Source organism: Plectropomus leopardus, chromosome 24 (genome assembly GCF_026936395.1).
Source record: "Plectropomus leopardus strain MGB_pleo_1.0 chromosome 24, ASM2693639v1, whole genome shotgun sequence".
Taxonomy (NCBI): Eukaryota; Metazoa; Chordata; class Actinopteri; order Perciformes; family Serranidae; genus Plectropomus; species Plectropomus leopardus.
Genome location: NC_142199.1, coordinates 13,964,709 through 13,983,162, shown reverse-complemented (window position 1 = coordinate 13,983,162; position 18,454 = coordinate 13,964,709). Strand labels below are relative to the sequence as shown.

The window sequence follows — 18,454 nt, the reverse complement described above, 5'->3', positions numbered from 1 at the left end:
GAAAGCGTTTCATTCGGAAAATGGCCAATTAACAAAGAGGTCTACACACTGTTTTTCAGAATGCAGTCCAAATGCAGACTAGAGAAATAAAAAAGCATGAGTTTGAAAGTATCTTGTGATGTGTTAATTAGGGGCTGACAGATTATCAGCCTGGTCGATTATTGGGGCCGATATTTGGCGTTTTGCTGAGCATCTGTGATTGCGTTTTATTTCACTGATCAAGTATCAGCATTGGAGGGACTTTTTATTTATTCATTTTTTATTTAAATTTTCACTTTTGAAAAAAAGTTGCTGGGAACTTGTTGCAAACAGTGTTGAAAGTTTCACTTTTTATCAAACATTTGCTAAAGACATTTAAATAAAGACTTAATTTGGAGTTTGTTATATTCCAAATTATACATTTTGACAGATTTTTGGGTTTTTTTTGTAAATGTAAATGCGTATCACTTCTAAATATCATTTACGGGTCTCATTAAGTACTAATAATTGGTATCGGCCCTGAAAAAAAACAATATCAGCAACTCAATTCACAACGTCCACGTGTTTGTGAGTTTGCAGCTCTTTGAGCACACAGACCTGTTTACATTCATCGATCAAAGAGCATCTTTCATGTGTTCAATATAACTTACGTTAGCGCACAACATTGGCTGCTCGCCCTGATAATAATTTATAGTCACACTAAAGAAAGCACTGAGTTTGTGAAGTGCTGAGATGAATGCGATGTCACACTGACCCAAAGCCTGCAGAACCATCATTAACAGAGGCTCAAAGTCCCTGAGATACGCTCCACATCACAATTATTTCTGAGCTCAATGTGGAAAATAACAGACACTGAAGAGCTCACAAGAAACGTCTACACTTAATTCATCTGTACACAACGCACGGCCTTTATCAGCAATTACACAATCAGGAGTCTGCATGTCGAACCTCCAACACACACATGTTGACAACAAATAGAAAAACCTGAACACACCCAGACTATTGTATAAACGCGACAGTGTGTGCACTGAAAATAATGAGCGTAGAACGCAGGAGCTCTTTTATTGGTGTCGATGAAGTCTATCTTGGACTAACAAGACGTCATAATAACTCAGCAGCTCAAAGGGATAAATGAGGATTCTAGTGTTACAGTTTTTACTGATTTCAATTAAAAAAAAGACATTTATATTTTTTTTAATATTAGTATTGTGTATGTCCTTCCGAAAACACTCCTTGTTCGTGTGGCTTTGCACTGTGACTGTTTGTGTTGTAGTTTTTGCGGTTTATAACCTTTTGTTGTGTACTTTTATTATGAATCTTCTATATCAGAGATGTGGCATCCTTCAGAGGATGATCATCTGTGTCTAGCCTTGATTAGATTATTGAAAATCTGTGTGTGTGTGTGTGTGTGTGTGTGTGTCACGCAAATTGCATAAAATGTCAACAAATACACTAGAGGAACAACATCATGCCACAGAGTCCTTGTTTCCAAACCAACAACAGACGTACTTTGCAGTTTTTGCATGCAACTGATTATAAATTCAAAACATTCAAATTTACTAAATTTACCAACAAATAAAAAAGAGAAAAAAACTCAATGACAAAAAAGTAGTTGCTGTAGATGCAGCAAGCATCAGTCAACAAGTCACATAAATCACATAATGTGACGTTTCTTTAGCAGAATAAAACATCAGCAGACAGTGATGATGATCTCTGATATTCCACTATGACTACAACAATATTCATGAGGTCATATGAACAGCATGTTCAAACCGAATATTACAAATTGATTTTCTGATTAAGATGTAGAATAGGCTAAATTTGAGTTGAGAATATGAGGGGGAAAATATGAGTGAATATTTTGTGCATGTAAATGTATTCGGTGAGTGTAGTATTCACCTGTCATTCTGTGAAGTACTCCACAATCTGCTCCAGGTTTAACTTCTCTGCTCCCTCATTATCGACGCATATTATTAACAGTCCACTGTCCCACTGCACTTCTCGGTTTCCAGCCTTCAGATGTTTAATAGGTTTAATGTTTAATTTGTTCATGAATAAGTAATTTGTCAACGTACATAAAGATGACCTTAATGGGACATTTCTAGGGCTGCCCCTTGAAAGTCGGAGGTTCTAATCATCAGTCTGAGATAGCTTCAAGTCCAGTCAGTGTTTTTTACGTTTCTTTTTTCTTTGCTAATCGACGTGCTGAGCAGTTTACATTTTGGATCCCAGATTTTGCTGTGAAGTGAGTGCTCTTGACTTTCACGCTACTCTTTGACATAGTGCTGCAGACATGCGGAGGAAAGACCTTCTGCTTCCAAAGGTGAAATCAAATTAATACAATACAGTTTCTGGCTTTTGTTTCATATCTAGAGTTGACAAAAAATGTTGTTATGCATTTGCGACCTGTTGTTAGCGCTGTTAGCTTGTTTATTATCTGACGTGAATGCCACTGAACGTCCTGCTGAGCCCAAACTTTTTAACTTTGTAAAAATAACAAAACAAATCAGTGAAAATTTGTTTCGGAGAGCAAAATCCCATTCAACTTGCATATTCTGAATTGGGTACAGCCCTAGACATTTCAAGTAGAAAAATCTATATTTAAATGATTTCCATTATCCTGTCATATCGATTGTATGATATTTTTTCCCCCATTAATTCCTTTTAATACTTTGAGGACATTTTCCACATTATACTTACATGCTTTAAGTGACATTGTCTGTAGGACTTTAACTTGTAACAGAGTACTTGCGAGAGTACAGTGTTGTTAATTACTTTTTTGAAGTAGAGGATCTGAAAACTTCCTCCACCACTCCCATTCACTTTTAGTAAAAGCTACTCGTCAGAGTAAAATCACAGCATCTGAGCGCAAGTCAAACACTCCCCTGTTATTTCTGGCACTGAGATACAGAAAAGAACACAAAGCCAGTCTGAAGTTTCTAAGTAAAGAATGTTAAGATCTGATTTCCACTGGTTTTGTGCTTTAATAAAACAAAGGATATAGCTAAATCTTTCATCAAACAAGGGGAAAATGTAGCGCTGCTGACGTATGAGGATATGAGTAGAATTCACCGAGACCAAATGCTGCGCTGCCTAAATCCCATCCTCCTCATCGCGTGCTTCGCCCTGCAGTGACTGAATCTGACATGACTTCTGAATCAGATCTATGAGGTTTTAATATAGGATGCAAAGTGGGTCAAACTTTCACTCTGAATCTGAAAAGCCACAAATCTGGATCGCAAAAATACTGACATGAATTATGTGGCAGCGCAGTAATTGATACTAAGTGGAGGGAGGTGTGAACAAGACGTAATGAGGGAATAGAGGGAGAAAGGAAAGGCACAAAAGAGAGGTGATTGAGCGAGAGAGAAAACAGCTGCAACGCAACAATGTTCAAGCAGCTACGGTTTCTATTTCTGACACACACCTGGCTTTTATCTGAATCAAAGACACACACATTTACATGATGCACATTATTAGTGTGCAAAAGTGTGCATTTAAGTGACCAAAAATTCACTGAAATAAAAAACAAAGGAATAAATATAGACAGATAAAAATACAGTACAACAACAAACAGCCGCTGTTTGTTGGTCTCACACACACACACACACACACACACACACACCTCCTATTGAAATGCACACACTGTCTTTCCCTTTTCACTCACACCAACAGGCTCGATTGTAAGCGGCAGACATATTCAGGGAGGCCATAATGGCAGATATGATTGCAGAAACCTGGTCAGTCAATGTAGATCAACAGCTTGTTAGTTTTGGACAATTACAGCCTTCAGTCACAGAGCCGCCGGCTGCCATCGCCCACAAGCTGCAACTGGATTAGCCACCTGGCTATATTGAAAAGCTGTCAGGGTGACTGTATTTGCATGCCAGCTGATGCTGAACCTGATCAGAGTGAAAAACAGCCGCCTGTTTCGGATTAACTTTTTGAAAGACAATCAGGGTTTCCCTTGAGTTTAAATCTGATAACGATCAGTTTATTTTACTCCGGTACGTTTCAGTTGTTTCTACAAAGTCAAGTGATTTCAAATAAAGGCAGTTTCTTAAAGTGGTAATATCTTAATCAAATGTTTTGTCAATCAGCTGTTTTGTCTCAACATCACCACCCTGACGACTATTTTCGTGGATTTTTTTTTTTTTTTTTGCTTCGTCTCTGTCCATGGTGCTAATTTCCTTGTCGTTTCAGCCGTAAATTCTATCCATTGCTAATTATATCAATTTGTTGGTTCTTAAGTTGTTTTGCAAAACAAAGCTGCTGTTGTAAAATGCACCATTTTTTTCCCAGGAAATCAACATGGAATTCAGAGGTTAAAAAATAATGCTTCTTTTTTTTCTTTGGTACAATACCTTAAAATTGACATTATAGGGATACAATTTAATTTTATAATTGAAAGATAAATATAAAGCTATAACACGAAAGGGACAACTTCTCTTTTTTCAGTAAATAGCAGAGAGCAGAGGAATGACTGCAGTAAACATCAAAAATGAGAAGGTGAGGCTGGTACTGCTATGTGCCAAAATGCAGAAAATGAGCAATAAAACCATTTTAAATATTCAGAATCGAAATGTATCGATAAATCCATATTTTTTGACACCACTTAGTTGCCTGATGTCATTAAAGCCTCTGGGCACAACGGAAAACATTTTTGGGGGATCTGGTGTAATCAGCCACTATCTTATGTCACTTTGGCTAATGTCTAAAAACAGATACTTTCTTATAAATCTGGAGAAATTTTGAAAAAAGCTAATAGACAAAAGCTGCCAAGTTCAGTAATTACATTTCAGCCAGTGCGCTACGTCTCTACACAGACTGTGCACCTCCCACTCAAACGGGATTGGTCAACACTGGTCTGCCTACAAACTGAAACCAGAACACTTCCAGCACCAAAATCTGGTACCATTCCCACAGATGTTGTATACATACAATATCTGTTTATAGTGATTAATTAAAATGTAAACCACAATTTGTGCTATAAAAACGTGGCTCACATTATGGTTCATGGTGTAACTCAAAGAATCCATCCAGCAACATTTTATTTTGTTACATCCAGCAAAATAATATGAGAATTGCAGTTCTACAGCATAATAAAACGAGTCACAAAATCCATTATAATTAAAGACCAAAACCAATAAGATGTTATTCTTTCTCTTAATCAACTTGACCTACTGACTTCCCTTCGCTGTCTGTGGATCACTGCTCCGAGCTCACTGGTTCCCACTGAAGACACAATCTTTAAAAATAACTCACAGATGTATGGTTTCATTTCTAAAAACAGACGTTCCTAAATAAGCTGGGCCCTGTAGATGTTAGCAAATGTTACTCAAACAGTAGTAAATACAACATTGGTTGGGGCCTATTTTTAGCAGTGGATGAATGCACATTTGTTGCTCCAGTGAGTCTTGAGAGCAGCAGGGCACTGCATGTGGGGACTGAGTCAAAATCACATAGTGTGGGTGTTCACGGTAAGAAAGGAACATGTCACCCGGTGTCCTGATGTGTTTTAATAGTTTTCGGACAACAACAGATGGCTGTCTGTGGGCTCATGACTTTAACCTTGCTTGAATCTATTTGTTTAATTTGCTGGAGGGCTGCTGGGTTTTTAAAGTGCGGCTCAGACCTTAATCGAACTCCTTGAACCACCCCTGGCTCCCAAACTCTCCATGTGCGTGGCTGCAGAGCCCTCGCAGCATACAAAGCCCTCTACTCCAGCTCGCTTTGTCCTCGACTCCCCGGCGAGCACACACGCAAACACTGACACACTCGCCTTTCGCACAGCACACGAGGATCACACACAGCGCACGCAGTGATCACACTCTGAATCCAAAAGGAAAGTGACACAATAGGGACACAAAAGCATCTCATCTTCATCCAAGGCGAACTGCTTCTTATCGGTTAAGGTGAGGCTCAACACTTGTTCTGCTCGGGGGAAATGTGGGACGCTTTTTCACAAGTGGACCAGTCACCCACTTTATATGAAGATTAGGCTCGCTGCTGACTTCACAAGACTGGAAGAGACAGGGGGAAAACAAACACGGGAACTAAGATAATAACCTTGTTATGCTCTATCTTGAATTTCTGCCCTTATTTTCAGTGAGTTTCGCTTCACTGCAGCGAAACTGAAACTGTACTTTTTAAGTTTCAAAGACTGGAATTACAGCCTCGCGATCAAATGTCACCACCAATGAGTTAAAACACTGTCACATCAATGTTTGACCATCATCTTTCCTACATATAATATACGCAGAGAAGACTTTGAAGGGTTTCAAAAACGTATAAAGTGGGGTTTTTTTGGCAGAATGGAAGTTATCAGTATACTGAAGCATATTACTCCAGTCAGTTATTTGCAAATCTGAGGTAATATAAGCAAATTTTTCATGTTTTTTTTAAATTATGATTAATCGATTGTTAATTTCACCAATAATCTATTAAGGACACTGCCTACGATTTGCAACCCTTGTCATGGCATTAAATAATGGCCATTAAAGTGTTTTTGCAGGACATTATGATGTCACAGCGAAGTTGACCTTTGACCTCTTGAATATAAAATGTCATCACATCATCAATTCATCCCAATAGATATTTTTATATGAAATTTTGTCATAGTGCATGAATTCTTGACTTATGGCCAACCGTGTTTTGTGAGGTCACAGTGACCGTCGACCACCAAATTCTAACCAGCTAATCGTTGAGTTCAAGTGGACGTTTGTGCTAAAGTTGAAGAAATTTCCCCGCCGCATTGGGAATGTATAACATGAATGACAATCGAACAGACGGACGGACAACTAAAAACGTAAAGCATGCAGCCACAGATATTGACAGAAAGGAGGCATAAAAATCAGCAGTTTTCAAAGGTAAATAAAGTGGTTAGCTTATGCTAATATGACATTTTGAAAATGCAAAGCTGTCTCTTTAGATACTAGTTTTAAAAGACAATTTTAACTATTGACGGACTGAAATTCGGCCGACTCTCTTCATTTATTGGTCGATGGGGAAAAAATCATTATCAACTGAATCACCACAGTGCACTGAGAACAGTCTACCTGGTAGCCTTTTTTCCTGTCACAGGGAAGGCGTTAATGTCAAGTGAAACATAAATTGGAATTTGGATATAATATTAAAATCTATATTAATAAACTGTGCACTGTAACACTTTTCCACCTGAGCTGCCTTCACGAGTCCATGTCACCACTAAATGTTGAGCAGGACTGATGAGAAAAATCTGACATACTGGACACTATATACAACATAATGTTAACTAATTAATTGTTTTAATCCAGCCTTAAACTGCAGGGTTTTATTGGAGAATTAGAAAAATAGATCCATCATGAAAAATCTGACGCTAAATGTTTTCTGATTCTGTTTACCGATTTAAAATAAGAGTTGAAAAATATTTAACTTTGGGTAAAATACTGCACTAGTCACTGTCACCAGTCATCCAATCACAGTGGAGAAGGGGCGGGACATATACCACAAAGACCAACGGTCACAGAGGAAAAGTGAGTGCTGAACAACAACAACTGGCGTTTGTAGCTGGGAAGAGACAGACTCATTAAAGTAACACCAGCGACTGTCCGACCAATGAGAATTTGCTCAGACAAGAGCGTACTGACCAACCAGTCGACCAACAAACCAAAGATGGTGACAGCCCTAATTTTGACAAGCAGGATTACATTATTTGTTGCAGGACATGCATTACAAATTGTCAATTTAACACAAAAAAGGCACCATTTGCATTCATCACTGAGTTCAGTAGAAGTTATCGAGAGGAAAATTAGTGACACTTACAAAATCCAACATTCATTTGTGGCCAATACACTTGGCTCAAAGAAACAGTACGACATTGTGGGAAATATGCTTGTTTGTACTATTGATGAGATCAATATCCATCTCTAGCAGATAAGTAGCTTAGCGTAGCATAAAAAATGTCAGCAGGGGTAAACAGACACCAGCACCTCTAAAGCTCACTAACACTGTACGATGTATCTGGTTTGTTTAATCCGTACAAAAAAAGAAGCATAAATGCAGCAAATAACAATTTAGAGAGGGCTAATGCAAAACACAGAAAAGTGGTACAAACACCCCCAGCCTCCCCTATTTTGTTTTTGCTTCAAACACACTTCTAATATTGAATTAATGCCCAATTAATACAGAAACATTAACTATGCTTAAAACAACAGTATGTGCTCTGGTTCCACCGCCAGCAGCAGATTAACAAGCTGAACTACAGAGGAGAAGTTGTTCACATTTAGAAAGAGGCAAAAGGAAAAGCATTGTTTGATACTGTGTGTGTGTGTGTGTGTGTGTGTGTGTGTGTGAGACTGTGTTTGTATAAAGGGGATGACTTTGATTTAGACAAAATCCAGGTATATCTCGAAAATGAGCCACACTGTTGTGACTTCAGTGGCTGCCTCTCTGTGTGAGTGTTTCTGATTTTGTGTGTGTGTGTTCGTGTGTGTGTGTTTCACAGAGATTTGTTGCAGAAACTGAGCCCACTCTTTTTTACAATGACTTAAATGTCCCAGATCTGTCTTTGACTCAGCATCATCCATACGAGTGTGTGTGTATCTCTATGTGTGTGTGTGTGTGTGTGTGTGTGTGTGTGTGTGTGTGTGCAGGGGTATTTCGCCCGTATGTTTCCGCTGCCTCACATTATCCTGCTAAGACATTAACATTTCATGGATGACACCGAGGTTTGTCAACTGGATCTCATCAAAATTTCATCCTTAATTATGGAAGCAGAGCTGGAGGGAGATTCCCCCTGCGCTGCCCGACTGAACCGAGGCGAGCGAGCCGCCGGCGGAGGCGAAAAAAATCAATTCTCACCAGGTTACTGCCGGTGGAAGCTGGGTGCCTGGTCATTTTAAATAACCTAAAAACACAAATAAACAGCCTTAATGATCTGGAGATAAGTGTTCCCACCAGAGTCTTTTCCACAAAGTCTTTTGAAACTTTATCTCAAGCGTGACTCCACTAAAACTCCCAACTGAAGCCATTACAAATGAAAGTCTTTCAGGCTTGAAGGTGGCAACTTCAAGGTACACAGCGTAGTCTCAGACTGAGTGCTAATAAACCTTAACTTCAAACCCATGAGTCCTGCAGCTGAGAGGCAGGTACGTCTACTCAACACACTGTTTAAAAATCAAACTCCTAATTAGAGGATTAAAAGTGGTGTTTGTCATTTAATAAAATTGTGTTTTAAGGACGAAGAGGTAAAGGAATCCAATATTTCGCAAAAATAGTCCAAAAATGAATGTACTTTTGTGGAGCACAACTTCATTTTTTCTTCATCTATCCATCTTCAACTCTATGTATTACAAAATATATTTTATATGTTGTGGGGGCCCAAAGTGTCAGGGCCTCCTCCCGCTCCTGCAAAATGTCTACAGCTTCGGCAACTAATCGATTATTTGTTAACTATTAAATTGATCACCAACTAGTTTAAATCTTAAAAGTGAACATTTTCTGGTTTCTTTACTCCTCTACGACAGTAAACTTCATATGTTTGGGTAGTTGACAAAACAGCACATTTGAGCACTTCATCTTGGGCTTTGGAAAACACTGGTCAACATTTTTCACCATTCTCTGATATTTTATCGACCAAAAAACTTATCAGTTAATCAATAAAACAATCAACAGATTATCTGAAAATGAAAATAATCTTTACGCAAGTTGCCACCCTACAAATGTCACTCCAATTAACTTGTACTGACCAGGAAGAGACTCTAAATGACCACAAAGAGATGCAAAGGTACTGCAAGGAGACAAATTAATAAATTAATGAGTAAATGGGCAAAACAACTGTAGCGGGAGGCAAAACTATTACAAACTAACATAAAATGACCAAAAAAGATATATCACCTCATTAAGACACGAAACAACCACAGGAAGACACTAAATGTCTACAGAGAGACATAAATACAACCAGAGTAGGCAAAATTACTCAATAACAGATGAAACGACTACAGAAACAAAAGTACAAAGACATGCATGATTGCTACAAAGAGACGCAAAATGACAAAAAAAGGCCACAAAATTACATCATTAAGACATATTTGTAGACAAAACATCTACAAATAGATACAAAATGGCTAAAAACAGACACAAAATAAAGACATACAGACACAAAATTACTACATAGACACACTAGAAAACACACAGATACAAAATGATTGCCAGGAGAAACAATTCAACCACGAGTTGAATTCAACCACGAGTCACAAAATTACTACCAAGAGACAACAATCACAAAGATAAAGTTACAGAGACATAAAATGACCAAAAAAAGCCACAAAATTTCATCATGTGGATACAAAATGACTACAGAAACACACAACAGCAACAAGGAGACACAAAATAGCCACTAAATAAACACAAAGAGACACAAAGTGACTTCAAAGAGACAAAAAATTACGACAGAGATACAAGACAACCACAAGGAAAACCACAACGACAAAGAGAAACAAAATAACCACAGATACAAATGACAATACAGAGACATAAATGACCAAAAAGACACAAAGTCACCTCATAGAACACAAAATGACAACCAAGAGACAAAAAACAACCACAGGGAGAAACACAACTACAAAGAGACACAAAATAATGAGAAAAAGACATAAATAATCACAAAGAGACACAAATATGACTGCAAAGAGACATCAAATAGACAAAATTACCATAGCAAGACACAAAATAACCTCAAAGAGACTTGAGACACAAAATGTCCACATACAAATAATTAATCAAATAATTAAGTTAATCACAAATATACACAAAATGACTACAAAGACAAACCTCAAGAAGACACAAAGAGACTACACAAATACCCAAAAAGACACAAAACTACACAGAGATAAACAACCAAAAACAGACTATTGTCTCAATGCAACATTAACTGGCTACAAAGACACACAAAACAACCAGAAGGAGACGCAGAATGACCACACACAAAGTCACCAGACACAAAAACCAACAAAAAGATGCAGAATGTAAAGACCCAAAACAACAACAGTTAAAAAAGAGAGTATAAAACAGCACAAAATCTGCAAGTCTGGCACCTCTGTAGGAGAGGAGCCTTTTGCATGTGTGAGCCCAGCTGTCTCACAATCCGCCCCTGGTCTGCACATAACAACCACTTCTGCTTACACCAGACAACCATCACCACCGACTGAGTGGCACCACTGACAAGAGGACACACTGTGCTGAACAAGGAGACAGACCGGGTCAGACTGCACCACCAGCCCACACGCCTCACTGTCATCACCAGTGGTCAAAATAATGAAAACATATGGGACAGCCGGCACACATTAACGATGATACAATACACAAATAGCCCAAACAATAACACTCAACAATAACAAGTCCTTAAATGACATTAAAATGTGTACTCACCATTCACAGAAGAACACTGCATTGTGATTATTGCAAGCCACTGCACCAATGTCCAGTCTTTAGCACCAATGTCCAGTCTTTAGCACCAATGTCCAGTCTTTAGCATCTGTGTCCATGCAGCTGAGAACCAGTGGAACCAGTCTGCAGGTCCCAGTGTCACCGCTCCTCTTCCTCTTCGTGAGTCTTTGGCTGACAAAAGCACGAAAAGCTCGCGTGCTCGTGTGACAGTCAATGTAAAAAAAATTGCATTAAATAATAAACAGCTTGAAAAAGTCCAGAAGCTTCCGAAGCAAAAACAAACAAACAAACAAATAAACAAACAAACAAACAATAGTGACGTTACTCCTGATGATTCTTCCAACATGGCATCGCTCCACCACGTAAACATTATCAAGCTCATTATCGTCCCCTCCTCCAGACTTTTTCTCCATCACAGTTCAAACTCCGGCCTCGGTCCTCTTCACGAAACAATATACTGGTTCAAAACATCCTAAAAAGCCGCGGCGCGCACATGCTGATTTGTTGACAAAGGTTTTTGCTCAGGTGAACCCCTCTGGACAGATGACACAGGAAGTACACCGGGGTCAATGCTACCTTGAATTATTACATTTAAAAAAAATATATATATATATATATAAATTCGTTTTGTTAACTGCACCTTCACATCAATTGAGAAATTGAAAAATAAATTAAAATAAAAAATAAATTAAGAAAGGACGCGTTCTGCTGCTCCACACTGCTGCGTTCACGTGAAATCAGATAAACGGTAAACCATATACTGTGTAGCTAGAGTACACAGTATAGAAAGATACTTATAAAGAGTATACAGAAAAGATACTTTATATACGATATACTGCATATAAAGATACTACAGAAAAGATACTTTATACACAATTTACCGTATACAAAAATACTTTATGTACAGAATACAGTGATAGATAGATAGATAGATAGATAGATAGATAGATAGATAGATAGATAGATAGATAGATAGATAGATAGATATCACCGGGCACAGGGGTTATAGTAAATAAACGTGTTTTACATACTGTATAACAAATACAAAATATTCAGTATATAAAGGTACTTTTTATACAATATCCAATATATAACGATAATTTATACAGTATAAAATATGTAAAGAAATGTTACAAAATATGCTGTATGCAAAGATGTGTTATATACTGCATCACAAGATACTTTATACAAAATATTTAGTATATCAAGGCCTTTAATGATACTTGGTAATATAATACAGTATCATCAAGTATCATTAATGACGATATATAAATATAATCTATTGAGATGTGTCAAAAGATGTTCCCTTGTGAAATGATTGCGTGTTTCCCTCCCGTTAATGTGTGATGGTCTAAGGGTTTGGGTAATGGAAAGGGGGAAAACACGGATCAGTGGGGAAACAGACTTCACCTAATTTTACCATTCTGCTCTCATTTACTAAAATAACATCTGGTTTGCCATCTAGAGTCTCCCTGATTCTACGTGAACGCAGCAGAAGCAAGGATTCAGGTAATACGAGGTGAAAAAATGTCACATTGAGCTTCAGGAAACAGAACAACAACTAAAGCATCTAAAAAAAAAAGTTAAGAAACAACACTGTGCTTATTCCAAAATGTAGAGTAGAGCGATTCCCAAATGATTTCTTCCTATCAGATCAACTATTCCTCTTATTTTGTCAGCACATCGCTGACTGTAAATGCAAAATCCCAAATGCAGGGGAGAGAAATACAGGGGGGGAAATGTGAACAAAGCAGAAGTAAATTGGAAAGTAAGAAAATAAAAACAAAACAGACTCCTTTTGGGACACGGCGAGATCTATAAAGCGTCTGAACACCACAGATGAACAACATGGCACCGTTAAATCTACTGAAGGTGTGTTTATGTCGACACTGGTCAACATTCAGAGCTTCACTCTGGAGCACAGACGTCTGTCTTGATGCATTCGGTCAGATACAGCTCAGTTTCTCCATGCTATTATGCATACACAGTAAGTCTAAACGGGACTCTGGTAATGACTCCACATTTAACGCAGAGAGCTTCTCCAGTTTGTCCAGCCCACCAGTGAGAGCACTCTGGGGATCAAACCAGTAACCATCTGATTAGCAGCCGTCCTCACCGCCTCTCTGAGGAGGAACAAACCCCTCCAACAAGTTCAGAGGTTTGATTGCAGCAGAAGCAGAGCAGGAATAATGTGGGCGCAATCAGAGAACAACGTGGACTCAAGCTACCACCCCTCAACCTTACACACACACACACACACACACACACACACGCCTGCTTACACACACCATATGTCAGCCCTATAATCAACTGCAGAGGTCAGACATGAAAAGACACCTAATTAGATTTTTCTGTGGTCAGGTGAGCTCTGAAAAAATAAAAGGACCCACTGAGAACCACATATGACCAAAATCTCAGGAGCTCTCAGAAGCAGCACTATTAACAATGCATTTTTCAGATAATCTAATAGGATTATGTAGTTCAAGAAGTGTTTTCGTAAACCTTACAGGAACACTTTCAAAACAAAATAAAAGGTCAAACTTGCCTCTTTTTCCCCATCATATCCATAGCAACAATGTCCAGCTCTACATATTCATAAAACGCAACAAACTTTCAAATATGACCATATTACAAAACTGTCCAGCAGAGATTGGTGCCTGACTGTGTGGTTGCAGTCACAGATTTAACTTTGGAGGGACCGCAGCTGCCAGCAGGTCCCCCCAGCCCAGAAAAACCCTCACAATTTGAAAACTACTTTCTCAATATATTATTTATCATAAGCAAGTACAGCTATACTTTAGGCCTATACTATGACTGTCATAAATGCATAAAATAAACAACTCACACTCAGGCATTTACTCAAGTACTGCACATTAGTCTGAATTGTAGGTACTTCACTTGAGTATTTTCTTATCATGCTACTTTATACTTTTACTCCAATACATTTTAGAGGGAAACATTGTACTTTTTACTACTCTACAGATTAAGATTTTTGCATAAAAAGCCCAAGAGGAGTTAATAAAATATGGCCTTTTGTTGTTATAAATGAAATAACATTACATTAAATTACCAAAACAGTTCATTCAAGTACAGCTGCAATGATTAGTTTATTAATTATTCAACAATCATTAACCAACTACTGTGATAAACAATTGAATATTTTTCTTTTTCTTTTTTTCCTAATGTTGAGTTTTGGGGATTTTTTTTCTTTATTGTTTGAATTTTTTATTTTATTTTTGATCTTTAAGACTGTTTTTTTTCTCTTAAATAACATTGAGTTTGGGGGTGTTTTTTTCTGTTTAAAAAAATAAAGTTTTTGGGGTATTTTTTTCTTAATAATGTTGAGGTTTGCATGTGTTTATCCTTTTTTTTTTTACAGTTTAGATTTTTTGGGGTTTTTTTTCTTATATTTCTATGCATTGGCTCCTTTTATTTTTAATACTTTAAGTACATTTTCCTGATAATACTCACTTTCACATTTCTTATTTATATATTTTTTTATGAATATATTGGTTTGGCATCCCCAAATTTATGTTATCATCACTGGCTGCCTTTTTTCCTAGAAGCCTACTGTGGGGTTCTAACCTTTTTAACTTTGAGAAACATCATATGTCACTCAATCAAATTGTTATTTTAATATAAGAAAACTGCCAAACTGCATGCCCTTTTATGTTTCCAGCAGCTTAAACATATTATCCACCATTATCTGTCTTCATGTCTTGACTGTTGTTGCTCATTTTATGCTGTATAAGCCGAAAGCCTGTAGCAAGTCCTAACCACCATGTTTCAGTGAGCTGCTGATCCCTGAAGATCCATTCGGTCACTCAAGGCTTGCACTGACCAAACGTTTGTAGCTCCAAGACGATGAATCAGTCTCCCTCTTGGGGTCATCTCAAAACCTACAAAGGAATCTAACTGATGCTTCTCCACCTTGATTTGTTTGTCTTTGTTGGACAATTTTTGCCTGCATTTGTTATGAACTTTTTAATTGTTTTTTTGAAGCTGTGAAACACGATGTAACCCTGATTTTGACAGTTGCCATATAAAAATATAAATTTTGCTTCATTCCAGAAAAGTCAAACACTTTCTGGTGTCAGATTCTTAAACAGGAGGATTTACGGCTTCTTTTTGTCATTTGTGATATTAAAACGGTTATCTTTGGGTTTGAGACCACACCTTAGGATTTGGAAAATGATCAAATATTATATTTTCTGATATTTTAAAGACAAAACAATTAATTTTAAAAAATGCGGATAAATCAAGAAAGAAAATAGTGGAAGGTTATGCATTATCATACTGTAGATACTGAAAAACACATCCAAACACTTCGTACTTTTTCAGCAAACTATGTAATTAACAAGCTGCAGCCTAGGGTCATCATTATAATCGCAAGCTGTCCAGCACAACATTGTCCAAACATGCACTTTATCCTTGTCCTTAATTCTAGCTGACATCCCAAAGTGTCCAAATGTACCAAGTATTGTCTGCATTTTGAGGTAATGAAATGGACAGCACTTGCACAACATCTCCATTTGAGGGAATGGTGCAGCCACAAAAAAACATGGAGTCTTGGGTGTGAATGAAGCAGCATTAAAGCTTACACATACGTGTAGATTTCAGGGGGGATGCAGGGGACACGCCCCCCTCAGTATTTTGAACATATGCAATTGTCTCTGCAGCTGAAAACATGAAAGCAGCAGAGGACTTTTATTAAGACACAGAAATTATTCAGAGACACAAAGAGACATGAAGGCACACAGAAATTACCTCAATAAGGCATGAAAACAACAACAAAGAGACACAAAACAGCCAGAGATACAAAATGATTATAAAGACATATAAATGACCAAAACAGACACAAAATACCTTGATGAGACACGGAAATTATAAAGAGACATGAAAATAACCAGAGAGAGAAATAATTTAACCACAAAGAGACCCAAAACAACTACAAAGAGACATAAAACAACCACAAGTACACACAAACTCATCACAAAGAGACATAAAATGACCAAAAAAGACCTCAAATACCCCAGAAAGACACAAAATACAAACATTGAGACTGGAGACACAAAATCTTCTTTGTTAGACAATATTTGCCTGCATGTTTTAGAGCTTTTTTTTAATTGTCTTTTTGCTACTGTGAAGCATTATGTAACCTGATTTTAAATATTTGATATGTAGAAAATATAAATTTGACTTAATTACAATAAAGTCAAACACTCTCTGGTGTCCGGTTCTCAAACATTGACACCACAAATACATGCAAAAAAAGGCAAAAACTGGTACATACAGATTCAATAAGAGTGCAGGTAGGAAGGAGGATCCCCCTTTTTCCTTTTGTGTCCCCCCAATATCAAAACAAAACCTACGCCCATGTTACTGGGAGGTAAACAACCTCCATCGTTTCAGCACCGTGGACAGCTCCACTCCCAGCCAGTGCCAATCAGCACCTGGAGTCCCTCCAACCCTGAACTCCATTCAGGTTTTTGCCTATTTTACAAGCTTTAGACTCCTGAACATGACCCAGCCTTACCTCCAATGTCCGGCCGCAGCGTCTTGTCATATTCCTTGAGCAGATTGTTGAGTATGAGTGTGGCGTCCTCCTGGTGCGACCTGGGGACCAGCATTTGATTGACAGTGGTGTCGTTGGGATCTTCATCGTCGTCGCCATAATCCAGTAGATCAGAACTATAAGTGGGGGAGGTGGGGTGAAAACACGGGGGTGGTGGTGAGTGCGGGGGTCGTTAGTCATGTTCTACCCTTGCACCCTTTTAAAAAACAGTGTTGTCATTAAAAAAAACTTTGTCGCAGCAGCTTATATTTGCATGCATTGAGTTTAAATTTAATGACTGTCAGACTGCATTTGCGCACAGCAGTCATTTTTGTCTGTGAGTGTGTGTGTGTGTGTGTGTGTGTGTGTGTGTGTGTGTGTGTTTCCTTGTGTGTATGTGCAGGGAAAGCCCTTTGAAAAAAAAACATGCATTATCAGCTCACGCAATCATATCCCACATATGAACTTTTAAAGCTGTTGATCATGCATATAAATAAAAAAAAGGTGCGACTTACCGAGCACCTTGAAGCACAAGTATGAAGATCATCACCACAAACTTGATTGTCATTTTCCCATGCGCGGATCACCTCCGATCACAGAAAACTGGTGGCTGGAGATGCTGCTGCTGCTGCCGCTACTGCTGAGATAAAGTGCCAGTACAGTACAGTAGGTGTGTGACCATCAATCCGCGCTGTGAACTTCCTCATCCGCCCACACACTTTCTCCTGCGTGTCATCTGCGACCACACACAACCCCCCCTCTTCCTCGATCCTCCGAGCACCACGCAGGGGGTTCCTCCGGGACGCACCCGACGATCAATCAGTGTGATCAGTCCGGCGGAGGAGGGGGGAGTCGAATGGACGGGATCCAGCGGCGCCCTCCTCCCTCTCTAACGCCTGTGTGGGCAACTGTGGTTGGGTGACGCTGTCTGCTGCTGCTTCTGCTGCTGCTGGTGAACCTTGAGCATCTTGCGTGACTCACTCACCGTGCACACGCAACATACAGTACCTACAACATAATTGCATTACCAGATGTTTTTTTCCGGGCTGCGTCATGATAAAAAATTAATTATTTCATTGCATTTTCTGCACATTTAAACATCTGTATCAATGCGGATATGTTTTTTTTTTTAGATTATTCAGAATAACTACACAGTGAGGGGTGAAACATGGTTGAAACAGGAGGTAAATTATTCTCTGCACCATGCAGATTATAAAAAAATATGAGTATAAAGGCACAAAAAACACCCAGTTGGGGCTCACATGTAACTGATTTTTGTTTATATTGATGCTTCCCTGATGGTGATCGCCACTGGAAGTCACATCCACGCTTTACACACCCGTTTACAAACCACAGAGTCACAGCGAGCTCTCAAAATAAGTCATTTGTGAACAGGCGCACAACTCAGGAGGGCAGCTTCACTGTTCAGCCCCACAAAGTTGGGAGGCTTTTTGACGCACACAGGAGCGCACCGAGAGGCTGCGCTGCCCCCTG

At 38.5% G+C, this 18,454-nt stretch overlaps 1 protein-coding gene across 2 annotated transcripts in view; it reads right to left on the bottom strand.

The window, feature by feature from the left end:
- The window catches only part of LOC121962607 (gamma-aminobutyric acid receptor subunit gamma-3-like), a 106,588-nt gene extending 88,689 nt beyond the window's left edge, over positions 1–17,899 (bottom strand). The window contains exons 1-2 of one of the 2 annotated variants that reach the window (XM_088074818.1): positions 17,476–17,899; positions 16,943–17,097 (exon numbers count right to left, since the gene is read on the bottom strand). In XM_088074818.1, coding sequence (XP_087930944.1) covers positions 16,943–17,097; positions 17,476–17,528 — 208 coding nt within the window. In that variant the 5' untranslated portion in view covers positions 17,529–17,899. Of the gene's footprint in view, positions 1–11,388; positions 11,927–16,942; positions 17,098–17,475 lie in introns of those variants that run through there. The other variant, XM_088074819.1, reaches the window with a different exon arrangement.
- Between the last annotated feature and the right edge of the window lie 555 nt (positions 17,900–18,454).